At 42.2% G+C, this 27,104-nt stretch overlaps 1 protein-coding gene and 1 long non-coding RNA gene across 6 annotated transcripts in view; one reads left to right on the top strand and one right to left on the bottom strand.

Moving 5' to 3' along the window:
* LOC113841554 (activated RNA polymerase II transcriptional coactivator p15) overlaps positions 1–10,670 on the bottom strand; it is a 28,765-nt gene extending 18,095 nt beyond the window's left edge. The window contains exons 1-3 of one of the 2 annotated variants that reach the window (XM_038169610.2): positions 10,540–10,670; positions 8,546–8,618; positions 6,982–7,101 (exon numbers count right to left, since the gene is read on the bottom strand). In XM_038169610.2, coding sequence (XP_038025538.1) covers positions 6,982–7,101; positions 8,546–8,617 — 192 coding nt within the window. In that variant the 5' untranslated portion in view covers position 8,618; positions 10,540–10,670. Of the gene's footprint in view, positions 1–6,981; positions 7,102–8,545; positions 8,619–10,432; positions 10,512–10,539 lie in introns of those variants that run through there. The other variant, XM_072030488.1, reaches the window with a different exon arrangement.
* LOC119714310 (uncharacterized) lies at positions 10,585–25,922 on the top strand. Of its 4 annotated transcripts, none has more exons than XR_011805569.1 (5): positions 10,585–10,710; positions 13,734–13,858; positions 16,514–16,677; positions 17,500–17,608; positions 23,297–25,922. It is a non-coding gene; the product is annotated as an uncharacterized lncRNA (long non-coding RNA). The 4 variants fall into 4 exon arrangements; XR_011805570.1 differs by having other exon boundaries at positions 17,500–23,611; positions 24,984–25,922; XR_011805568.1 differs by having other exon boundaries at positions 17,500–23,611; positions 24,454–25,922.
* The last annotated feature ends 1,182 nt before the right edge of the window (positions 25,923–27,104 follow it).

Here is a 27,104-nt window from a genome sequence, read left to right as displayed (position 1 = left end):
CCCGATAGCCTCCTACCACAACAGGGAGCTGATATACAATTTGATGGGGCAAGTACATAGACTGGCCAACATAACAAAAAAGGGGTTTAAGGACTTAAATATACAGTTACAAGCCACAACAAGAATGACCCTGCAGAACAGATTGGCCCTGGATATGCTTCTGTTAAAGGAACACGGCATCTGTGGATACCTTAAAGATAAGGTTGACCATTGTTGTATACACATTCCAAATGTAACTGCCGATGTAGAACGTGACATATCCCAAATAGCCAAAATAGACAAAATAAAAGAAGAGCAGCGTGACGCAGAACAGAATTGGCTGGGGGCAGCTCTCGAGGGGTTAGGCTTTCAGCTAGAAGGATGGCTTAAATCGCTCTTACAAACAACATTGCTACTGGTAATAGTATTCATTGTGATAGGGCTAGTATATGCATGTATTAAAGCAAAAATAGCTAGAAGCAGTATAATGAATCGCAGCATACTGACCATTCTCACCAAAAATCATGAAGGGTTCCCATTGCCACCGCTTGCTCCTGGGACGGATACTCGTCCCTAAGTAATTATGATTAAATCACGCTTAGTGTAATGGGTTAAAGGGGGTACATTACTGCATAAAGAGGGGGGAGGTGTGGGATTATTCTGAGTTGTGCCTGCATGCACGAAAGGAGGGGTCTGGGGTGCCTGCGAGCACAGTGGGAGGGGTCCTGGGTGGGACGCTTTGACACTACATAAGATAATGTCACGCAGTAATAAATTGGCTTACGGCACGAACGCTGGTCGTTGTGTCCGTTTGTCCCGGGGCTTTCGGTCAGGTTATCCTACACTGTCAGACACTGACAATACTCAGGCACACTCTACAGCCCAAGACCTGGAGGGCCACACATTTCCCCAAGACCTCCGCCTGGGTAGCCACATGAGTAGCCATGGCTGGAGAGGCTGCAAGGGATGCAGAGGCCACAGCTTTCTGCCTAGTGGATACCATGGCTGGGCTCTTCACAAGCAGGTTACAACCACCACTGGAAAACAGCAGTGGCAGCATCACACCCAGACTACCACACCCTGCAATTTATTTTTGTTGCCTGTATTATAACTACCAAAGACAGTCATAAAGAAAGATTGAGTTCTATCGTCTATTAGTACATTTCCTATCTACAAAAAAAAACAAAAAAAAAAAAAAACATTAGATATTCTGTGGTGGTTTTACCAGGCTGGGCAGCTAAACCCCAAAACCGCTCTCTCACTCCCCCTCCTTTAGATGAGGAGGGGGAGAAGTAAAGCAAAGAACAACTCACGGGTTGAGATAAGGATAATTTAATTCAAGGGAAATAATTATAATAATTAAATAAAGACTACCATGAACTAAACAATTTAACTAAGGGGAAATAAAAAGGGAAAGGGGAAAAGGGAAAATTAAAGAAGGGAGGAAAACAAACAAAATAAATGAAGGCTATATGGAAGTGCAGAGGAAAGAAATTACTCTCTACTTCCCACAAATGAGCGATGATTGACCACGTCCTTGAAGCAAGGCCTCAACGCACGCAGCCGATGTTCGAGAGAAGGACCGATGTCTTCTCAACGAGAGCCCACCCCTCCCCTCTTCTTCCTGTTTCCACCTTTTATTGCTGAGTGTGACATCACATGGTATGGAATATCCCTTTGATTGGTTTAGGTCAGCTGCCCTAGTGATGTTTCTCTCCTCACTTTTCGCCCATCCCCTAGGAGGGTTAGAGAAAGGCCCAATGCTGTGCCACTGCTGCTCAGCAGTAGACACAACACTGGTGTGATAACACTGCTGTTCCAGCTACAAGTACAGAGTACGGCACTGTATGGGCTGCTGCCGGGAAAGTTAACATTCCAGCCAGACCCAGTACATATTCACACAAGAAAAGCACAATTCCTAGAGGGGTCTTAATGGTGTTTGGTTGGTTTGTTTAAAAAAAGAAAATACAGATGGAAAATGAAAGAAAACCACCAAGTGGCCCCACACCTGTTCTCAAATCATCTTGATACTTCATTGGAAAGTGGTTAAAAATTTCTCACTGTAACCAGATGTTCCAAAACCAAAACTTTCAGTTTACCAGCACATGCCATGGCATGAAATTGTTAAAAATGTTACTTTGGGAATTTCTGTACCACAACTTAACTGAATGAGGCCTGTTTTTTTGAGGGTGGAGAGCAGAAATGGAAGTATAGCATGTTTTACCACACTACATATTTAGGATTATTAAATTTTCCCCACATTTGAAAATACATATACTCACATCATACATTGATGTGAATTTGAGAAGCAGAAGTTATGTAATAAAAACAATGCAATTAATTTAAAAATACTTAGAGTTCTGTATGTACTTTCTGTATACAGTTTCTAAAGAATGAACACATCTGTACTGGGTTTACGTGGCAAGGTTTTGGTAGCGAGGGGGACCATAGGGGTGGCTTCTGTGAGAAGAATCCAGAAGCTGCCCAATGTTAAATAAGGACCCCACTGCTGGCCAGAGCAGAGCCAATAAGCAATGTTTTTTGCACCTCTGAGCATATTTAAGAAAGGGGAAAAAAAAACTGCTGCAACTCCACAGCTGGGAAAGTGAGAAACAGCCTTGCAGGCGCCAAGGTCAGTGAAGAAGGAGAGGTGCTCCAGGCACCAGAGCAGAAGTCCCCTGTGTACTTCTGTGGACCATGGTGAAGCAGGCTGTCCCCCTGCAGCCCATGGAGTACCACAGAGGAGCTGGGTTCCACACTGCAGCCTGTGGAGGAGACCACAGTGGAGCAGGTGGACCTGCCCTGAAGGAGGCTGCCACCTGTGGAGGACCCCCACCGGAGCAGATTCCGGGCCGGACCTGTAGCCCATGGAGAGAAGCCCACGCAGTAGCAGGTGACCTGTCAGCAGCTGCTGCCCACGGGGGACCCAGGTTGAAGCAGTTTGCTCCTGAGGGACGGACCCCATGGTACAGACCCATACCTGGAGCAGTTCTGGAAGAGCTACTGCCTGTGGGAAGCCCACGCAGGATCAGTTCAGGAAGGATTGCACCCTATGGGTGGGACCCCATGGCCTAGGGGACGAGAGTGATCGAGAAGGAGCGGCAGAGACAAAGTGCTGAAAACAGTCCCCATTCCCCTGTGCCACTCAAGGGGGAGGAGGTGGAAGAGGAAAGCATTTTTGGTTTCTTTCCTTTGTTTCTCCCTTCTCTAACTTGTTAGTAAGATTTATTGCCTATTACTGTCTCCCTACTCTGAGTCCATTTTGCCCATCACAATAATTGTTGAGTGATCTCCCTGTCTTTATCTCAACCCTCGAGCCCTTTGCATCATATCTTCTCCCCCTTCCCCTTTGAGGAGGGGGAGTGAGAGCACAGCCGTGGTGGAACTCAGCTGCCCACCTGAGTTAAACCACCACAACATCCTAAAGCAAGCAATTTTAAAAACAAGGTGGTAAAAAAAAGCTTTATTAAGAATATTAATTTTCCTTAATAGATGCATTTTGCACTGACAATTTAACATGGGATCAAAAACATCTTACTAGCTTTAAGTAAGACCAGAAATCATGAACTCCTAAACTAATTAAAATCATCCACAGATGTTTAAGTCTAAGCTGTTACTTCATAAAATAGGTGTAAACAAGTGTGCTTTATGTTCAGTTGAAGACATTTTTCTTTTTATTCAGACCATGTTAAATTAACTCCAAAATTTTTAAAACAATTGAAGTATCTTTAGATACTGTAAGCATGAAGCATTTTTTCTTACTTCAAGGTATCCTTCAAAATGAAGGAGAGGTTACAATTCATAATAGTGTTTTATGAGTGATTTATTAATTATTTCCACAGCACTAACAAATACAACACAAAAATAAGCTATGATGTCAGAGCAGCTGAGTACTTTCAGACAAACTTAGTAACGTGGCCACATTTGTCAGCTCTGCTGGCAAAGGATATCCTAAATAGCCTGCATTAAAAAAGTTTCTTGGTTTTATACTATAACGCTTCACCAACTTCAAGTGACTTCTACACCTCCTTCCCTTCAAGTATTACTCAAGAACATCTTTTTAAGCCTTTAATCAAATGTTATCAGTGCATTGCCAAGTAATTCAAGATTTGCTCTAAGAAATAAAATACAATATAGCAAATTAGAGATGCAATCACAGTCACATGATTTAGGATTTTAAATATAGAGACTACATATCGTAATTCAACTACAGTAAGACATGGGTGCAAGAACATAAAATACATATTATTTAGGCAGTAAGTTTACCTTAACTGGAAACAGTTCCAAATGAAAGTGCTGAAATTCTTAGATTTTACGCCTGTCTACATTTCATCTGAATGCTCACATTAAATTCAGAATGTTTAGTTGAACTCTATACAAAACAGTTGTCACCGATAAAAGCTTTAACACTGGTATCTAACATACAGTTCTAATTAACAACAAATATTTTTAAAAAAATTAAGATCTAGATATACCCAACTAAATTGATTTTTCTTAAGGTCCAGATACCTGTAATTCTGGTACTGAGTCATTTCTGAACAATGTTTTTCCCCCACACAGCAGCTGATAGTACTAGAATAACTTCACTGGACTAAGACACCTTTCTATTACTATAATCACAGTAGCATTCCAAGGGTTGTATTGCTTTAAAGCAGGGAAATTAATGCTGTTCAACCTTAATACACAAGCTCACATGTTTTTATTAGATATCACAGCTCTTCAGATACACTATTCTACTGAATTAAGTCCAAAAAACTATTTTCAGGTTTCCATTCCCTAAAATAAAATGCACTGAACTGTGCCTAGGTTACTTTCAAAGATATACAACTGACTTCCTACATGAGTTTCAGCAAGTATTTTTACCTACATTTTCCCCTCTAATTGCCAGTTTCTTTTAAAACTGCATATACACTGTAAAAGTAGAAATTGCAAAATAAAAAGTCAGTCTATCTTAGCTGATAACCACATGTATAGCATAAGTACAGGAAGATAATAAATCCCTAGAATGCAAAGTTCTGTAAACAGCTGAGCTCTGCGGGACAAATTGGTTTAGAACATGAATTCTGGAACTGAGGTGGTTACCGATGCAACACTATTCATCATTTCTATGATCAATCACCTCTAGAGAGCATCACAAGCTTATTATTTATTTTCAGGAACTTATGGTAGGTAAAGACATTACACCATGAAGCTGACGAACTTATTTCTCACAAGTCAAAAAGCAGATATAACTTTATAAAAAGAGGTACAGTGTGGGCAGAGTTCTTTTCACACAAATTCAAATAAATTCTGTGAAATACCTTGTGTTATGTGGCTCCGTTCTGAACAGTCATACTGTATTTAGACAGCATTAACAAATCTTACCCAAATCAGACATAGGTAGATGACAGAATTTGTCAAACTAACCAAAGCACACAATGCAGAGCTTACATGGGCTTGAAGCCACAGATGGGAATCTAATGCACAAACACTAAACCCTTCCACATTAACATGAATAACACTTCTCTTTAGGACCTCTAGCAATATCAGAAACTGAAGCAAAATGAATTTCTGCACTCCACTTCTGCCCAAACCTCTTTAACAAATTTCAAAGTATACTAGACTACCTATAAAGCTTAAAAAGGCCAAGATGTGTAAATAAAATACACTTGGTCTCATACTGAAATAATTCCCTATTAGATTAATTCTATTCTTAATGAGTTTCAAGAATAGTTACACCAACTTTGAAAAAAATAAGACTAAATATCAACAAAAATGCTGAATCTTCTGAATACAGCAGAGCTCTACGTTAAGGGAAACTGTACACTTCTAGAACAGTCTGAGGTTTAGAACATTAAGTCACTCAGTTTCACATCATTAGCTGCCACTCCTACACACAAAACAGTTGCACCTCAGTTAAGGTACATTAAGCTGATGTAGCATAAAAAAAACACAATGGCTCACATAACAGAAAAAGCAATCTAATATATATTTGCTGCTGAGTAACTAAAAGGCAGGCAGAGACCAAAGAACACTGATGGCTTAGGTGGAACTAGCGGTCTAGTACAGTCATTAACAGTGTCTTCAATCAAAGCCCTCCCTCTAACTAAACAAGAAGTAAGGACTGATAACATTAAGAGTAACTGCCCTGTATTATATAATCATGCAGGCCTTATCTCTTGAAAATATATTTTGCCATATTTCTTTGCACAGCTACAGCCCAAAGCCATTTCTTTTGCCTTACCAAATATCGGAATCATCTTATTAGACATCCTTCCTACATCCTTTCACAAACCTAAAAGTTCTTAGATACACTGATTCTTAAGTTTTTCCTATCCCCTGCCTTTATCAAGCCACCTAGGTACAAACATTTAACTCTTGACCCACTCCCCTAAAATAGGCAATTCAAAGCTACGTAAGTTCTTGCACAGCTACTGCTAACCCCAAGAACCATGCCCGGAGCTCATAAATGCATCTTGCTACTGAAAAAAAAATCTACATTCAGATGACCTTATAATCTCTTTCAACATTCAATGAGAAAAATCTGCATCACAAAATAAACAAACAAACCCTAATCCAAAACACCATATTATAAGACCAAAATCGAGATGTCCTTGACCTACTTAAATAAAGAATCCATGCTTCAGTTTCCAAGAACCTATCTTTCAAGAGCCCCGATCAGAAAATATTTCTACCCAGAAACTACCCTGATTTAATATTTACAATATATTCATGATGAGCACTGTATTTACAGACAAAATGACTACCTAGAGAGTTACCATGGTCAAAAGCCAGGAGGGATAGCTAGATCAATTGCCACAACTCAGATTCTTTTTTTCTACTGAAACCTGACAAAGCTTTTTCCAAGTACCTCATCCGTACAGTAGCACCATAATACCCCTTTGACCAAGGCTTCAGAAGACTAGGCACTACACTATCAAGATAGTCAATATGAACTTTGAAGCAGTATGAATATGATGTAACATGCTACTTTAACCAGGATTTAAGAGTCATCAATTTTACCTGAAACATATTCTCATCTTTGTTACTGCTTTGCTTAGAAGAAGCGGCACCTTTTGAGCTTTCACCCGTCTTTTGTTTCTTTACAGGCTTTTCTGGAGCTGCTTGCTTTTTCCGCTTGGCCTTGAAGCAAGAATAGAAATGCATGAACCATAGCTTTCAACCACTAGTTACAAAAAAGCTTCCATTAGAAGCTACAAACTACTATTACACACTACCACATTCCTTTTGTGATAGCAGGCCTCCAATACTGTACAATTTAGACTGGAATTCAAAAAAAAAATAATCTCCAAGTGAGCCTAATTCTGCTCCCAGTGAAATCTGTAATACTCTGGCTTTAAAGAGAGTCAGATCAAAGCATATTTCAAAAAGCCTACTTCTTCTGCGCAGTAATATTGTTAGTTCAGTAGTTTTTAAATCAAAAAAATAGTCTGATGGAAGTTTCACGTTTTTCTTCTGAAAACAACAAAAATGCAGGACAGCTAACAACTTCTAAAAAATAACAATGAGATAACAAAGAAAGGATCTGGAAGTCACCTCTATTTAGGTAACTTTTTTTCCTTTATTATCAGAGCCCCATCTCTGTCTATAGCATAACGAATGTTTTCAAAATATTCAGATGGTATCAACTGTAAATCAGATTACTTGCAGATGCTATGAAGTTACCATTTCTATCAATATTCATGATAAACATACGCCCAGTCCACCTCCCTCACGCCAAGAAAAGTGATGCAGAAATACCAAAAGTTAGTTTCACCTGCTAGAACCATATCATGGGTAGCCTCTTTCAAAGAGGAATGGTTGCAACAAATACAGGAGGTTGTCAGAGAAAAAAAAAAAAAAACCTCATTGCCCACTGAAGCAAAAAGTTTGAGTATAACTTCTCAAGAATACATTTCCCTACCAAAAAAAAAAAAAAAAAATCACCTATTTTCTCTTATATTAGCATTTGACAGAATACCTAATTTGCTTATGGCAACTACATCTCGTTTGAATCAATTCAGTAAAGCAGACTGTCTTCTCATATACATTAAAAGATCTAATGTATCCATTACCACCTAGCATTTCTAAAAAAGGTAATTCATTATTATACTCAGTTTTTGTTCATAATGACTGGTACACCAACAAAAACTTACAGATTAACTTAAAAATAAGTGGGAACATTTGATTTACACATTTAAAAACAGTTAACATGTAAAAACTAATCAACTCAAAGACACTCAGGTTGGCCCAGCTTTTAAGTAAGAAACTAGCAGATAGTATTACAGTAAAAGAAAAAGAACACAAACAATATGAGCAAGTGGTACAGGGATAACTAGGCAGGTGGAGATTTTCTGCTTATACCAAAGCCTTCTGTCTACGAAGCTTATGGCTAGATATGCCACGTGGAAAATATCGCATAAAGCAAAATGCAACTTAAAAAAAGTTTACCACAAGACAAAAGACTCTTACCTACTCAAGCCCTAATCTTTTTTTTTTTTCACGTGTCTGATAAATCACATGGAACAACACGTACTTTGCCACATAATAGTTATTACAATAGTAACAAACCACATGTAATTTTCACCTTTTTGTCAGCTTCACTATCTGAATCACTGGCAGATGAGCTTGAAGACACAAGTTCCTTTGACTTAGGCATTCTACAAAGAGAAAGCTAACATGAGAACACTGTACAATAGGTACATCCCATTACATCCAGAAAGTAATCTTCAAACCTATTTGTAAATCATCACTTTATTCAAAACCCTCCTAAGCTTTCCTGTCTTTTCATATAAGCTTTAATACACACTGTTCATGTGATCTCAAGCACCATTCCCTATTCCCTTTTTTTTTTTTTTTTTGCTGCAACTGCCTTAAATGCAGTGTTTTAGTTTCAAAACTGTTTAGAAAGGGACTTTTTTCCAAGAACACAGTATACTACTATCCTTCACTTGAATTCTTAATGCTACATTCATAAACAAGCTATTAAGGCCAAAGCATTATCTATATTCTTACACAAAGATTTTGCCTAGTTGAATGTGCAAGTAACAGCTATATAATCGTGCACTAAGCTAAACTTCCCACCAGTAATACAAGTCTAAAAAAAACCTTAGTTACAATGAGCTACAGCATTACAATTAATATTTCTACTGCAGCTTTAACAAATCAGTCGCTAGGGTCTATTAAATTGCCAAACAAGTGGATATTCGACTTTCCTTGAATGCATGCTGACAGGTGTTTCTACATCTCTTTACTATGCAAACGCGTGGTAAGATATAGCAGTTGAACATCTTGCCTGCTACTAGAAACTCTTTGTGACAAGTAAACAACTTATTTTTCTTTCAGAGTAAAAATAATCATAACAAAAACTGAATATAAAACTTAAGCTATGAAAGGCTAGGAAAATATTAGAGAAGCATATCTCAGTAAAGGAAAATGTGTGTTTTTAAACAAACTAGTGTTGAAATAAACCACATGCACAGGTAAAAACAGAGTTTGAACAATGCTAATGGCTCAATATGGTTCTAAAGTGGGGCAAATTCTGTCATAATAGCTTGGAAAACAACGATGGAAGCTGTAACACTGAAAATGAAACACCATACGCTGGAGCAAACAAGCTATGCTGCAGAATAGAGAGCAAAGGAGAGCTGGAAGGGGACAAGGCAAAATCAAGCAGTAATCACACGAAATCGAGAGGCCGAAGGAGACCAATAACGCAGGGCCAAGAGCCACAAACAATAACCCTGAAGCCTGCATTAGGATGAGTAAGCACCAACAAGGAGGAAGGTGAGGAGTAAAAATTGAAGTTAAAAGGGGGGGGGGGGAAGGGGTTAGCGGTACTCCCTGAGGAGAGATTGGCAGTCAGAGAGCAAGGAGACAGAACCACCTGGGAAAGTGAAAGACAGACCACACGAGGACGAAGAGAAGGGAGAAGAGAAAGAGGAGCTGGGAACACCAGTAGGCGGATCCCAGCCGCCATTTTCCTCCCTTCCTCTTTTTTCCGCGTCTTTCTTCACCCCCCCCCCCCCCCCCCAGGGCAAGTGACGAGGGCCCAGATAGGAGTCGCGGGCAAGGCTGCCCAGGTCCTCTTATGGCAAGATAACAGAAAGAGGGCAGCAGCGAAAAACAGGAGAAACAGTTCCATATCATCGTCGACCCCCGTTCCCCCCCCCCCCCAAAAAAAAAAAAAAAAAAAGTGGTGGAGGGGGCAGTTGGGAACCGTCTATAGGCAGACTGCGACTCCGGCACAGTGGGAACAGAGTCGAGTAGCTCCTTACCACCATTTTTTCCCTCGCTCAAGACCTCATTGCCCACCCCCCCCCCCCCCCCAAACCCCCCCCCCCCCCAACGCGTGGACTTCTCCTCAATAGCGGTTCCTCCTCCCACCCCCAGCCCACTCCCCAGTGGGGCATCCCTCCCACGGGGTGCAGCAGACACTTGAGGAAAGAAGAAGGAAGCTCCAACACAGGGCTACCTCAGCGCGCCGCCCAGGAGGCATCGAACTCTTAGCAGACAGATATCAGAAGACAGAACAGATAAAACGACAACAGACCCAGGAAAAGAGGAAAGCCTAAAACTCACATCCTTCTCCACGCGGAGGTCCACTGTACCACTGGAAGAACGGAAGTGACGCACTATGAAATCCACACCCTTGCCGTGTACCACGTGAAAGGGGGAAGAAGAGGAGGTGTTTAAAGGGGACGCGACCGCTTGTCTCTCGCCTTTTCTTCTGTGGTGGGAGCCTTACGTTAGGTGTGTAAAAAGGAATTCGGCTGTGAGGAGCCCATTGGTTGTGCAAACAGCTGCTTGTCGTGGCTGTTCTTCGAGTTCTCTAGCACTCGCGCCTGAGGGGACGCCACGCGCGTGCTTTGCATGCTGAGACTGCAGCCCCAGGCGTCACCTGAGGCGCTGTCTAGGAAAGCGTTGCTTCCCCTTTTTCGCAGCAGTGTGTGCTTCGTTTTCCTTCCCTCAAGTGATGGTGTTGGTAAATGTTAACATAGCAACAGGTGCCTTGGTAGTGAAACCAGTATTGTTGCTAGCAATGTATACCATAAGTGCTTATTTAATCTAAACAACAGATAGTTAGGATAAATATTATGAGTATCTGGGAGATTATTGCTAGGTGAATAGTTTGGAAACTAAAGTAAATACCATTGAAATCCAATGTAATCAGTAAAGTATCTAAGTAACTGAAAAAGGTAAATAGAGATAAATAAAGGGACCAATCAGGTTAATAAAGGGGGTGTGGTTATACCTGGGGAGGTGCCCCACTAGACCTTCTCTTCACAGAGAAGGACTGGTGGGAGATATGGTGTTTGGGAGCTGTCTTGGGCAGAGTGACCACAAAAATGGTAGAGTTCTCTTTTCTTCGCGAAGTCAGGAGAGGGATCAGTAAAACTGCAGTCTTGGACTTCTGGAGAGCTGTTCAGGACACTGGTTGGTAGAGTCCCTTGGGAGGTGGTTCTGAAGGGCAGAGGAGTCCAGGAAGGCTGGGCACTCTTGAAGAGGGAAATCTTAATGGCTCAGGAGCGGTCTGTCCCCACGTGCCCAAAGATGAGTGGGCGCAAAAGACCAGCCTGGCTGAACAGAGAGTTGTGGCTTGAGCTTAGGAGAAAAAAAAAGGTTTACAATCTTTGGAAAAGAGGGCAGGCCACTCGGGAGGACTACAAGGAGGTAACGAGGCTGTGCAGGGACAAAATTAGAAAGGCCAAAGCTCATCTGGAGCTCAATCTGGCTACTGCTGTTAAAGATAACAAAAAATGTTTTTATAAATACATCAACACAAAAAGGAGGACTAAGGAGAATCTCCATCCTTTACTGGATGCGGGGGGGAATTTAGTGACAAGAGATGAGGAAAAGGTGGAGGTGCTTAATGCCTTCTTTGCCTCAGTCTTTAGCGGCAATACTGGTTGTTCTCTGGATACCCAATACCCTGAGCTGGTGGAAGGGGATGGGGAGCAGAATGTGGCCCTCATAATCCATGAGGAAATGGTTGGCGACCTGCTACAGCACTTGGATGTACGCAAGTTGATGGGGCCGGATGGGATCCACCCGAGGGTACTGAGAGAACTGGCAGAGGAGCTGGCCAAGCCGCTTTCCATCATTTATCAGCAGTCCTGGCTATCAGGGACGTCTCAGTTGACTGGCGGCTAGTAAACGTGACGCCCATCTACAAGAAGGGCCGGAGGGTAGACCCAGGAAACTATAGGCCTGTCAGTTTGACCTCAGTGCCAGGGAAGCACATGGAGCAGATTATCCGGAGTGTCATCACACAGCGCTTGCAGGGCAACCAGGCGATCAGGCCCAGTCAGCACGGGTTTATGAAAGGCAGGTCCTGCTTGACGAGCCTGATCTCCTTCTATGACAAAGTGACGCGCTGGGTGGACGAGGGAAAGGCTGTGGATGTGGTCTACCTCAACTTCAGTAAGGCTTTTGACACCATTCCCCACAACATTCTCCTCAAGATACTGGCTGCTCATGGCTTGGACTGGCGCATGCTTCATTGGGTTAAGAACTGGCTGGATAGCTGGGCACAAAGTGTTGTGGTGAGTGGAGTTAAATCCAGTTGGAGGCCGGTCACTAGTGGCATCCCCCAGGGCTCAGTACTGGGGCCAGTCCTCTTTAATATCTTTATCGATGATCTGGATGAGGGGATCGAGTGCACCCTCAGTAAGTTTGCAGATGACACCAAGTTGGGTGCGTGTGTCAATCTGCTTGAGGGTAGGAAGGCTCTGCAGGAGGATCTGGATAGGCTGGACCGATGGGCTGAGGCCAACTGCATGAAGTTCAACAAGGCCAAGTGCTGGGTCCTGCACCTGGGGCACAACAACCCCAAGCAGTGCTACAGGCTGGAAGATGAGTGGTTAGAAAGCTGCCTGGCGGAGAAGGACCTGGAAGTATTGGTCAATAGTGGGCTGAATATGAGCCAGCAGTGTGCTCAGGTGGCCAAGAAGGCCAACGGCATTATAGCTTGTATCAGAAACAGTGTGGCCAGCAGGTCTAGGGAAGTGATTGTCCTCCTGTACTCAGCTCTGGTGAGGCCACACCTCGAGTACTGTGTTTGGTTTTGGGCCCCTTGCTACAAGTAGGGCATCGAGGTGCTCAAGCGAGTCCAGAGAAGGGCGACGAAGCTGGTGAGGGGTCTGTAGAACAAGTCTTATGAGGATCGGCTGAGGGAGCTGGGCTTGTTCAGCCTGGAGAAGAGGAGGCTCAGGGGTGACCGTATTGCTCTCTACAGGTACCTTAAAGGAGGCTGTAGCGAGGTGGGGGTTGGTCTGTTCTCCCACATGCCTGGTAACAGGACGAGGGGGAATGGGCTAAAGTTGCTCCATGGGAGTTTTAGGTTGGATCTTAGGAAGAACTTCTTTACCGAAAGGGTTGTTAGACATTGGAACAGGCTGCCCAGGGAGGTGGTGGAGTCACCATCCCTGGAGTTCTTTAAAAGACGTTTAGATGTAGAGCTTAGGGATATGGTTTAGTGGAGGACTTGTTAGTGTTAGGTCAGAGGTTGGACTAGGTGATCTTGGAGGTCTCTTCTAATCTAGACAATTCTGTGAAGATGGAATATACATTTATCAAATGAATATGAAGATAACTGATGATTACAAGTGTATTATGCAAATGTATGTTTCTGAATTGTATAAATGTTTGTTGTGTGAGCAAATTGAACAAAGTTAGATTTGGGCAGACATGCCCCTAACTTCCGGTGGCAAATAAAGGACCTTCAAATAATCACTTTGTTTTTATGTGTCTTCGCGAACATTTTAACGACCCAGATAGGACCTCGTGGACATTGCTGAGGCAGCTCGCGAACCAATCACGCTCCAGCCAGCACCAAGGAGTGTCTTGGGGAGCCATCGGCCGTGACCAACCCCACTGCTCACAACGTACCTCTGGAAGGGTAAGAGAAAAGGTGCTTTCTGGTAATCGGTACTGATCTGGCCTGGGAGCCTGCCGGTCACACGCGGCGAAAGCCACGCACGGTTGGGCTAGGGAATTCCTGGGGTAAGCCTAGGTGTCATATGTAAGACAGTCACAAAAGCGCTGCAGATTCGGCAACAGTGGTCTGGTTTGGTAAAAGGTTATAGCTATATGTCGTGGTTCCAAATAGAAAAACTCAAATGTATTTTGGGCGGCAATACTCCCATACCACGATCTTCCCCTTTGGGCTGTTTACTAGCACACTGGAAGGAGGGAGGCTTTGGACAGGAGTTACGAAAAGGTAAACTAGTTGATTACTGTAATGTTTGGTGGCCACAGTATGAACTAGAAGATCAAGAGAGTTGGCCAGAAAATTGAACTTTGCAATACAATACTATCTTACAATTAATGTTATTTTGTAAGCAAGAAGGCAAGTGGGATGAGATTCCATATGTAGAATTATTTTTCTATTTGCAAGATAAGCCCGAGTGGCAACATGCTTGCAGGATAATGATGGCTGAAATAATTGTTGATGAGCAATGCAAAGCATGTACAGGAGAAAAGCGCTGTATAGGGCATCAAGCGTTAGAGAATGGTATGTATTATAGACAGGACGATGGAAATATATATTTGGAAGTAGTACCATCAGCCCCATTAGAACAAGGGCAGGCTGTCAGGGAAGAAAGTGAGGATAGTGAGGGGGAGAAGGAAGTAGAAAAAGGAGCGGTAGCTTCAGCTACCCCGGTATCATATAGAACCCGATGATGAGACCATAAAGGTGCTGCCGAATGTATGATAAGAGAGAAAGACGGAACAAGAAGACAAAAGAAAAACATAATTGCTCCTTTCAGACAAGGAGTAGGGACAGAAGGGCCAGTATATGTTAAAGTACTGTTTAATCCAGGAGACCCAGTAATTTGGAAACAAGTAGCAGGAATGTATCAGGAAAACCCTGATAAAGTAGCTAGGGTAATGAAAATGATAATTAAAACCCAGAATCCGGACTGGGATGACCTTCAAGTAATATTAGATACATTAATGGACTCAACAGAAAAGGATATGGTGTTAAGAGCAGCTAGAGAAAGAGCAAGAGAGGATATCCAGAATGGGTTAGTCCCAGGAAACATAGATCAGAATTTTCCAATGGAAGACCCACAATGGGACTATAACACAGGGGAAGGTATGAGAAGATTGAAAAGGTATCGGGACTGGGTACAAATAGGGGTGCAGAGTGCCATGCCCAAAACTATAAATTGGTCCAAACTGTATAATATTAGGCAGGAGAAAACAGAATCTCACTCCGCATTTCTGGAAAGGCTTAAGGAAATCGCAAAGAAATATACTGACCTAGATGTAGAAACAGAACAAGCTAAAGCACAGTTAGCTCTTATCTTTTTAGTACAATCACAGAAAGATATTCAGAAGAAATTACAGAAACTGGAAGGAGGAGACTTGAGAAATATGGATAGATTGTTAGAAATAGCCTGGAAAGTATACAACAATAGAGAAAATGAATCCACTAGGAGGCAGCAACAGATTCTGTTAGCAGTGATTCAAGGCAGAAGAAACCAAGGATTCAGAGGGAGAGCAAGAGGATTTGCTAGAGGACGGGGAGTTAGTATAGGAAGGGGTCGTGGAGACTTTAGTGGAAATCCAGGAGGAAGATCAGGATTGAATCAGTGTGCTTATTGTAAAAAGGAAGGGCATTGGAAAAATGAGTGTCTGTTTAGAAGAGACCGATTCTCGGGAAATTCATTTCAGAATCAGGAAGCCGTTAAGGCAATGGTGCTAGGAGATTTTAGTAGCTGACTAGATACAGAACATAAAGCAGCCAAAGAACCTTTAGTAAAGATTCAATTAGGGGATAAGGAAGTGAGGTTCTTGATAGATACAGGAGCAACATATTCAGTGTTAAATAGTTTAAAAGGACAATTACGAAATAAGACAGACGACTACAATAGTTGGAGCCACAGGGAAGGAGGAGGAATGGCTGTTTTTACAACCTCTTGATTTGCGTTTTGGAGGTAAGGAATTAAGGAATTAAGCCATGAATTTTTGTATGTACCAGAATGCTCGATTCCACTCTTGGGATGGGATTTATTAACTAAATGAGATGCAACAATAACCTTTGAGGATGGAGAATTAATAATGAAGGTACCTGAGTCTAAAATAGGACAAATCCCGATGATCAAAGATAAACCCTTTGTTAAAATTCCAAGAGAAGTAGAAAATGCAGTCATACCAATAGTATGGGAAACAGATGTACCAGGGAAGTCAAAACTGGCATGACTGGTAAAGGTGGAATTAAAGGAAGGAGCCAGACCTGTTTGAATCAAACAATATTCACTCAAAATAGAAGCTAGACAGGGGATAGTGAAAATTATTGACAAATTTCTTAAATACCAGATTTTGGAAGAATGTAAATTGGAATATAATACTCCAATTTTTCCAGTAAAGAAGCCGAATGACGAATATAGATTGGTACAAGATCTTAGAGCAATAAATGAAAGAACAAAGGACATTCACCCAGTAGTAGCTAATCCTTACATATTGTTAACATCTGTGAGAGAGAAATATAAATGGTTTACCGTGATAGATTTAAAGGATGTCTTCTTTTGCATACCTCTTGATAAAGATAGTAGAAAATTATTTGCCTTTGAATGGGAAAACACGCAGAATGGATGAAAGACACAATTAACTTGGACAAGACTTCTGCAAGGCTTCAAAAATAGCCCGACCCTCTTCGGAAGCCAGCTGGCCAAGGAACTGGAGATCTGGACAACGCAAGGACAAATACAGGTACCCATAAGTTAGTATTTGTTGTTACAATATGTAGATGATATTTTGATTGCCGCAGAGAATGAGTCACTCTGCACCCAAATAACCATTGAGATTTTAAATCAGTTAGGAATGGGTGGCTATAAAGTTTCAAAAGAAAAGGCACAAATAGTTTGCTCAACTGTAACATATTTGGAGTGTGAGATTTCTCAGGGACAAAGAACTCTGGGCATCAACAGGATAAGAGCCATATGCACTATCCCGGAACCTCAAAATCTCCATGAGCTAAGGGCTTTCTTAGGAATGGCTGGGTGGTGAACACTACATATAATGGATTACGGACTCATAGCAAAGTCCCTTTATGAAGCTCAGAAGGCACATAATTTTATTTGGGGAAAATTACACAAAGAAGCTTTTAAGAAACTTAAAGACGCTCTAATGAAGTCACCAGCTTTGGGCTTACCAGATCTATCAAAAGATTTCCAGTTATTTGTACATGAAAGACAATGACTAGCATTAGGGGTACTAACTCAGCGACTGGGAAGCTGGAAAAGACCTGTGGGATACTTTTCCAAACAGTTGAATGCTGTAAGTGCAGGGTGGCCCTCACATTTGTGGGCAGTGGCAGCAACAGTTCTCTTAATCCAGGAAGCAAGGAAACTTACCTTGAGAAAACATGTTGAAATTTTTGTACCACATATGGTAACAACCATTTTAGAGCAAAAGGGGGGCCACTGGTTATCACCCAGCTGGATGATGAAATATCAGGCAATACTAACTGAACAAGATGTTGTAACCTTAAAAATGACTAACTTGTTAAATCCAGAAGTATTTATATCCTAGTATTTCTAGGAACTGTTCCAGTAGAAGGACCGTTAGAACACAATTGTGTGGAAATAATCGAACATACTCATGCTAGCCGCGAAGATTTGAAGGATATACCCCTTGAAAGGTATGACTGGGAACTTTTTACTGATGGTAGTAGTTTTGTGGAAAATGGAACACGATATGCAGGGTATGCAGTGACAACCTTGAAAACAGTAATCAAAGCAAAACCTTTACCACCTGGAACATCGGCACAGCGAGCGGAACGGATAGCTCTGACTTGAGCACTGGAACCGAGTAAAGAAAAGATGGTAAATATTTGGACAGATTCAAAGTATGCCTTTGGAGTGGTCCACGTTCATGAAGCGTTATGGAAAGAGGGTTGTTGTCCTCACAAGGGGCCAATATAAGATATCAAGAGGAGGTGTTAAATTTGATAAATGCGGTACAAAAAAAAAAGTGGCTGTTATGCACTGAAAGGCCCATCAAGGAGGAACCTCAAAGATATCAGAAGGGAATTGGTTGGCAGATCGAGCAGCTCGACAAATTGCTCAGAAGGTGTGGAGTGTGATGGCTTTGGTACCGCTCAAGGTAGGCCCCAGTCATCTTAATCTTCCCAAGGAACCAAGATATTTGCCAGAGGATGAGAAATTAGCAAATCTCCTAAAGGCCCAAAAGAACTCTGATGGATGGTATGTAACCGCTACGGGCCAGCTGGTATTATCCCCCTTGGTGATGTGGGCAATACTCCAGACAAGACATAATGAGTGTTACTGGGGCGCAGAGGCAATGGTAACATTTTTAAAACGTAATATTATCTCTACACATATGTTAACGATGGCCAAACCAGTAATGTCAAAGTGTGAGATTTGTCTGAAAAATAATCCAGTAGCAAGAAAACATGCTGAAATGGGAAAAGTTAGAGTAGGAATAGAACCGGGAGATTACTGGCAAATTGATTTTGTAGAGTTACCTAGGACTAGGGGATATAGGTATCTTTTAGTAGGGGTTGACACCTTTTTTGGATGGCCAGAAGCCCTTCCCTGTCACACCAATCAAGCTAAAGAGACAGTAAAATGGTTCTTGAGAGAAATCATTCCAAGGTTTGGGGTACCGTTAGGCATATCCTCAGATAGGGGACCACACTTTATTGCATCCGTGGTTAAAGATGTAAGCAGGCTATTAGGAATTTCTTGGAATTTACATACTGCATGGAGACCCCAATCTAGTGGACAGGTAGAGAAGATGAACCAAACACTGAAGGGACAGATTAGTAAAATCTGCCAGGAAGCCAAAATACAATGGCCACAAGCTTTGCCTATAGCCTTATTGAGAATAAGGATAAAGCCAAGGAGTGGAATGTCAGTAAGCCCATACAAAATTATGTATGGAAAGCCTTATGAATCCCCAGAACCAAATCCTAATATGCACATGAAAGGGAACCAGGATGTTTATAATTATGTATTATCTCTTGGTAAAACTTCAGCTCAACTTCGAAGTGTTTTGGTATGGAGAACCCTGTCCACAATATTCAGCCAGGAGACCGAGTGTATATTAAAAATTGGAACGAAGAACCCCTGAAAGAACGGTGGGCCGGACCTTATCAAGTATTATTGACTACTTTTACAGCTGTAAAGGTAGAAGGGGTGGATGCTTGGGTTCATTATACTCGGGTGAAAAAGGTTCCTGAACTTTGGTCGGTGCAAGCAATCAGAGATACAAAACTACAGATGAGGCGCGTATAACCATACAATGTCAGGGTTCTTAACAATGGTAACAATAATTGTTTTGTGTAAATACCTTGTAATTGGGTTCCTAGAAATACCAAAAAGGTATAAGAAAGAGGAAATATTTGAGGGAGAAAATGTTACTTTGGAATGTGGAATGCAAGACAATAAACCAATAACAATTATCTCTGTACAGGTGGTTTGGGAGAAAATAAATTACTTTGGACAGAGACAGGAAATATACATAAATACAATCAGGGACAATACAGGAGTGAAAGATGGATGGAAGGGAAAGGCTTTAAAGTTTCCTTTTAAAGGAAAATTGGAAAGCCTACAAATTAGTAGAGCAAAAAGAAGTTTAGAAGAAGGGGCAGATGAAGCTATATGGCATGAACCCTCGAGTGGAGTTAGCACCAGTAGCTACTTACCGAAATAGGGAGATGATCTACAAACTTACAGGACAAGTAAGTAGGCTCGCGAGAGCCACAAAAGAGGGTTTTAGAGATTTTAATATCCAACTACAAGCTACAACTAAAATGACTCTACAGAACTGATTGGCATTAGATACACTCTTATTAAAGGAACATGGAGCGTGAGGATTTTTAAAAGATCGTATTGATCATTGCTGCATCCACATTCCAAATGTGACTATCGATGTAGAACATGATATAGAACAGTTGACTCAAGTAGAACGAGATGCAGAACAGGAAGAGAAAGATATGACGACAAGCTGGTTGGATAAAATTTTTAGCGGACGTGTTGCAGCCTGAATCCTAGCAGGGACGGGCTTTGATAAGATGTTTTAAGTGTGGCCAGGCTGGCCAATTCAAATAGGAATATCTGGAGTGGAAGAAGGAGGAAAGAAGGAAAATGGGATGAAATATGGTATACTGATATGTTGTTTCAGCATCCAGGAGGGGGAAAGGTATGGAATTAGGTTGGCCAATGACTGAGCCTTTCGTGAAAGTACAGGCTGGAGAATGATAAAAAGAAGTGTTAAAAAGCGTTATTGAAGGTGTTAAAGGTGTGGCGTGTAGCATTTGACAGAGCTGTTTGAAGTTGAATGAGCAGGGAAAGGGGATGTAGGCATTATCTAAGTAACAGTCTAGAAGTTTTGGTATATTTGCTGTGGTGTTTGGTCAGTTTCCCAAGTATCGGGAAGGGGGGGGGGGGGTTGGGGGGGACAGCCTGCTCCACCAGAGGCCTCTCCACAGACCACAGGGGGGCTTTGGCTCTGGCGCCTGGAGCACCTCCTCCCCCTCCTTCTGCACTGACTTTAGTGTCTGCGGGGAGGTTTCTTGCACCTTGCTCTCCCAGCTGCTTTTGAGCAGCAGGTTTTTGTTTGTTTGTTTGTTTGTTTTCTTGGATGGGCTCTCACAGAGGCACAGGCTGTGTTGCTCATGGCATGGCTCTGGGCAGCAGTGGGCCCCTTTGGGGCCGGATGAAATTGTCCCTTATCTGCCACGGGGAGGCTTCTGGGTTTTTCTCATGGGGGCTGCCACTGCAGTTCCCCCCCCGAACCTTGCCATCGAACCCAGTACACTGGGGCAGCTAGGTCATTACTGGCTTGTAAAGTATCAGGGATTAAATTCACTAATGAAACCCTAAAAAGTGATGGGGGTAGAAGGGGCTGGGATAACAGTGCCACCTTTGGGGGATACCAAGCTGAGACTAGGGGATAAAATGATCACTGGGCAATTACTGTATCTACCCAAGGTAGGGACTAACTTGTGAAGGGATTTCATAGAATCATAGAATATCCTGAGTTGGAAGGGACCCTTAAGGATCATCAAGTCCAACTCTTGACACCGCACAGGTCTACCCAAAAGTTCAGACCATGTGACTAAGTGCACAGTCCAATCTCTTCTTAAATTCAGACAGGCTCGGTGCAGTGACCACTTCCCTGGGGAGCCTGTTCCAGTGTGCAACCACCCTCTCTGTGAAGAACCCCCTCCTGATGTCAAGCCTAAATTTCCCCTGCCTCAGCTTAACCCCGTTCCCGCGGGTCCTGTCACTGGTGTTAATGGAGAAAAGGTCTCCTGCCTCTCGACACCCCCTTACGAGGAAGTTATAGACTGCGATGAGGTCTCCCCTCAGCCTCCTCTTCTCCAGGCTGAACAGGCCCAGTGCCCTCAGCCGTTCCTCGTACGTCTTCCCCTCCAGGCCTTTCACCATCTTTGTAGCCCTCCTCTGGACACTCTCCAACAGTTTCGTGTCCTTTTTATACTGTGGTGCCCAGAACTGCACACAGTACTCGAGGTGAGGCCGCACCAGCGCAGAGTAGAGCGGGACAATCACCTCCCTTGACCTACTAGCGATGCCGTGCTTGATGCGCCCCAGGACACGGTTGGCCCTCCTGGCTGCCAGGGCACACTGCTGGCTCATATTCAGCTTGCTGTCTACCACGACCCCCAGATCCCTCTCTTCTAGGCTGCTCTCCAGCGTCTCATCGCCCAGTCTGTACGTGCAGCCAGGGTTTCCCCGTCCCAGGTGCAGGACCCGGCACTTGCTCTTATTGAACTTCATGCGGTTGGTGATCGCCCAGCTCTCCAACCTATCCAGATCCCTCTGCAAGGCCTTTCCACCCTCATTCGAGTCCACAACTCCTCCAAGTTTGGTGTCATCAGCAAACTTGCTCAAAATACCTTCTATTCCTACATCCAGATCGTTTATAAAAATATTGAAAAGTACCGGCCCTAAAATGGAGCCTTGAGGGACCCCACTGGTGACCGCCCGCCAGCCTGACGCAGCCCCATTTACCATAATCCTTTGGGCCCTGCCCGTTAGCCAATTGCTCACCCATCGTATGATGTTTTTATTTAGCTGTATGGTGGACATTTTGTCCAGTAGGATCCTATGGGAAACTGTGTCAAAAGCCTTGCTGAAGTCCAAAAAAATCACATCAGCTGGTTTCCCTTGGTCCACCATTTGATGATGAAATTGGGCATTCAAATAGTAAATTGTTAGGCTGGAATAACGGTGTTATTAATGGAGTGCTCTCAGGCTCTGAGAGCAAAGATATATTCACCTCTGACTGGAAAGACCCTGAAATGGGGGCGGAAGCAACAATACAGATGGACAATTTTACCTCAGGGCTTGGGAGTATTGAAAAATAAATTACCATATGTAGAAAGAGAAGTCAGGTATTTAAGGTATCTAATGTCTAAAGGAAAACAGAATAAATCCAGAGAGGATTCAGGGAATTGTTGAAAATTAAGAAAGACCTAAAAAGTTTTAAAAGAAAGATTTCTTTTAAGGAACCAGGAGCCACGAAGTCTGAAGGAAAATGGATACTCCCTGATGGGAGAGAAATGCTGAATAAAGCACCAGTGAGGCAAATATTAACTGTTTTACATCAAGAGAGTCATTGGGAGGTGCAAGCAATGTGCGATGTTGTGCTAAGAAAGTATGACTGTGTAGGAATATACACTTCAGTGAAGCAAATATGTAGAGGATGTACCATATGTCAAAAGGTAAATAAAAAGGTCTTCTGTAACCCACCTAGAGGGGGGCGGGAGCCAGAGTTTCAAGCTTTCCAAAGTATACAGGTAGACTTCACTGAGTTACCTGAAGTAGGGAGACTTAAGTACTTGTTGGTCCTAATTGACCACCTGACTGGATGGACGTACACTTTCCCCTCGGTATCTGCCACTGTGAACACGGTGGCTAAGGTATCAATGGAGCAAATAGTCCCTAGATATGGGATAGTTGAAAACGTTGATTCAGATCAAGGACGTCATTTCATTTCACAAGTACTGCAAGGGTTAAAGCAGGCCCTAGAGATTGAGTGGGATTTTCACACCCCCTGGCAACCCTCCTCTTCTGGGAAGGTGGAGCAAGTGAACCAGATATTAAAGAAGCAATTAACTAAATTAGTGTTAGAAACCCAACTTCCTTGGGTAAAATGCTTACCTTTAGCACTCGTACAAGTTCAAACAGCACCAAGGCAGGAAATAGGAATTTCACCATATGAGATGCTATATGGATTAAGCTATCCAGACAGAAGGGATGAGATACCACAATTCAAAACAAGAGAGTTTTCTTAAGAACTGTATTCTGGGGTTGTCCTCTTCTTTGTCATCTCTCAGGACCTGTGGGTTGTTGGCTCAAACCCCCACCACCATCAACCAGGAAACCGGGTCCTGATTCGGACCTGAAAGAATCAACTCCGGCCTGAAGGGGAAGGACCATTCCAAGTACTACTAACCACTGAAACAGCCATAAGAACTGCGGAGAAAGGTTGGACTCACTATACTCGAGTGAAAGCACCTATCGACCCTGGTATCTGGGAAGCTGTTCCTACAGAAGACTTGTTGAAAGTTAAAATCAAAAAGAAAAACCTCATAATGGACTCTGAGCAGAAGAAAAGCTTTCAATTGTAAACTAACCTTTAATTTTCACAGGTAACTAATGAGTGTGACTTGTGATTGAGAGAAAGGACTGGCCTATAGCGAATTGAAGTGCTCCCAAGGGGTTTTTGTTCTAGTAGTAATGTACATGTATCTTATTCTTTGTATTGATAATTATTTGGAAACCTAAGGGTTAAAAATAATGACAGGGAAAAATCAATGACTAATTTTGTTTTTAGTGATTGTAGGCCTCAGAGAAGGCCTCGGTTAATTGGCAACTTGGAAAAGGCATGACCAGATAATAGCAAAGATGGGATACCCCATCAAAATATGGGTGACAGTGACAGAGGGTTATGTACCACAATCTGTCACATTTGATGCTTGTGAGGTGTTAGCTTGTGGAGATTTAAATGCCCTGTGACAATTGAGCAGAGAGAACAAATAACTGGGAGAGACCCAACAGCCAGATTGAGAACAGCTGTATGGAAACGATCCTCTTTTGCCATCAGAGAAAGGGAGAAACTCAAGGAGAAAACAGGAGAGAAAACAGGAGGCCCTCTTTGAAATGCGGCAGTTCAAACATTTGAGATTCAAACAGGGTATGGGGATGTGAATGCCTGGATAGAATGGGTCAAATATACCGTCCAGAGTCTCAACCATAGCAATTGCTATGCTTGTGCCTTGGGACGACTGATTGCCCAGATAGTGCCCTTCCCATGGGGGTGGACCGAAGACTCCCAAGAGATGTGATGTATGATTGCATTGTACCAAGAAAAGACTGCCTGGGGAAATGAGGCCTGTAAGTCTCTCTTTGCTGTTCCTTGCGTGATAGCAATATCAGGGCTCCCCCTGCATTCTCTACAGCTATAGGTAACCATAAAGCTTGCCTCTCACAGCAGGGTGTGAGTGCTTCCCGGCATCTGGGAGAATTTGCCTTGTGCAGAAGGACCTTGAATGTTACCAAGGACTTGATGGGAAACTGCTCAAGACTTGAGACCCCCAGGGCATATCTCTGGTGGTACTGTGGAGGGAAGATTTTACGTTCCACCCTACCATCTAACTGGTGAGGCACTTGTGCACTTGTTCAATTAGCTATACCCTTCACCCTGGCATTTGAAAGAAAAACATCACAAATACCCACAGTTTTTATTCCCGCAGTAATTATCACCACTGTGCAAATATCAAGGTTGTCAAGCCGCTTATTCATGGAAGATCAGCAAATGATCTCTCAGTACTTAATGTCTTTACTCTTGCTGTTAAGCATTCCACATAAGATGGTCTCCATATAAAGAATATTAATGCAAAAAAGTATATATTCTCAGGCCATGACATAGCTATTGGTTTCAAAGTTTTTACTAACTTTCATATTATAATAGTAATGGCACTTCACGTCTTTGCAATTTCTATCTGCTTTGCTTTCTTATAGGTCAACACCTGGTACACAAATAATGCAAAAGTTGTCAGAGTATCACGTTCAGATCAACAGTTCTTTATGCATTTCTAATCAAGTCCCTCAGCCTTGAAAAAAATCCAAATGACTGAAAGAAAGAGATTTTTCTGCTGGATCTTAATGAGTTAACCTCTTCCACTTGCAACATTTCCTCCAAAGTTTTTTTTTTTTTTTTTAAAAGCTTTAATCTGCTGCTACATCTGTTCTGGCCTCTGGTGGTCAAACAAGACAGTTGAGTCTAGTTTTTGAATAAACTTGAAGGTTCCCTCTAAGAAATCTTACCTACATCTGCTATTAAAAAAGAAAAAAAAAGTCCATACTTGTTCAGTTTTAGTCCTTTAGAAGGAAGATTCAAAGATTTAGAGTTGATTTTTTTGTTGTTGTTTAAACTACAGTCTTGGAGTCCTGTGGTAGTGGCAGGTATGTACATCTTAAAGTAGGACTGATGCCACTGCATGTTAAATCATGGACTTCTCACTGTATTTTGGTGATCTCCTTTCATATACGTGAAATTGAGTTCAAAGATTTCTTTTTCTTAATGCTAGCTTGCCATTTTTCTCTATGATATTTTTAGATGCACTAAGCTTTGGACAAATAGAGTGCTATTTAATCTCAGTTTGAAGTTTTGTGTTCCATTGTATGTTTTCATTCTGGAAATTCTTGTCTGTTGTTCTGTAATTTTAATAGGAGCATAGATTGAGAATTTTTTTTTCCTATTTGGAAAAAAATCTTTTGAATGTTTCACTAAAGCTTTTCTGCCTTTCTCACTCTGCCTTATGGTTTGCAGTTTATCAGTCCATTTATTGTCCTTCCAGTCAAGGATATAGAAATAGGTACAGTTCAGAGTGCCCTAAAGGATCTAATCTAAATGTATTATTGTTTCATTTTGCAGTAAATCTGATATACATAAAACAAGATTGCATCTCTGTATGATAAACCACTGAGATTTTTTAAGCATAGACTATGAATCTGATTCTGTGAGCTAGCGGTAACATAAACAGATGTTATGTAATGGTTCACAAAGTCATCAAGAAGCATCAGGTTCTTACTAGGAAACTGCTGAGAGAAAGACTTCTTCCACTTTTTTTTTTTCTCCAAGAATATGGCAAATCTTGAACTTTTTTTCTGTCATGCTTAATAAGTGTGGCTTCTCATAACGTGTTATATTATAATATTTTTCAAGTGATGTTGCAGGAAGCATGGCCGAAAGCACGACAGACACCAGTAGAGTCAGATCATGCTCCATTTTATTGCCCGAATAGCCTAACTTTTATAGAGAACTTAACAGGGGTGGACAGTGTTTCACACAAGATTATTGGTCAAAAGCACTCAGACAAACAACTATAAGAAAACAACCCCACCTGCAAGAAAACAACCCCTTGTGATTAGCAGTCACATAGACCTTGTCCTTGAAGCCAGCTACTGGTAACAATATTTTTCTGAATTCCTCAATTGGGCAATGTGGGAACACTGTCATGGGAACGTCTCATAGTTGCCCTGGTAGCTTGGTTTGCTCAGCTACAGCAAGCCATAGGATTTTTGCTGTTTCAAGAAATCCCTCAACAATTCCCCCTTCTTCTTTTGAGCAAACCAAGCCCGACACAGCAGTTTTACAAGTGACTCTTTAGCTATACTTACAACACACAACGATGATTACCACCACCCTAAACCAAATCCTTAATCCCCTTGTGACTAAACCCAGCAACCATCTATACCTTGTTTCAAACAAGTCAGTGAACCATTGATTGAAAGGATTGATACCATACTGAATCTTTCTCATATGCTCTTTCAGGAAAGTAATGGATTTGTGAATTGACTCATTATGATCAGAAAGGTTTAAATAGTACATTCCCTTTAAGTCCTCACACCCATTCCTTTGAGCCAAAAGCAAGATGTCAATAGCAGCTTGATCCTGTAAAAGCAGATGTCGCAGACTATTTTGATCTGGTAACATCTCCTCAAGTATCTCTGTGGTGGCATAGGCTTGCCTCTCGGCCCAGCATTCCAATTTTTCTAAGTTGTTACGTGTGGCCGCAGATGCCACTCCATGCACTGAAATTGCTAATGCCGCTCTAGCTGCAACCCCACACAATTCAA

The sequence above is a fragment of the Anas platyrhynchos genome, chromosome W, assembly GCF_047663525.1.
Source record: "Anas platyrhynchos isolate ZD024472 breed Pekin duck chromosome W, IASCAAS_PekinDuck_T2T, whole genome shotgun sequence".
Taxonomy (NCBI): domain Eukaryota; kingdom Metazoa; phylum Chordata; class Aves; order Anseriformes; family Anatidae; genus Anas; species Anas platyrhynchos.
Note: the sequence above shows the minus strand (reverse complement) of the source record. Positions and strands in the feature narration are given on the sequence as shown.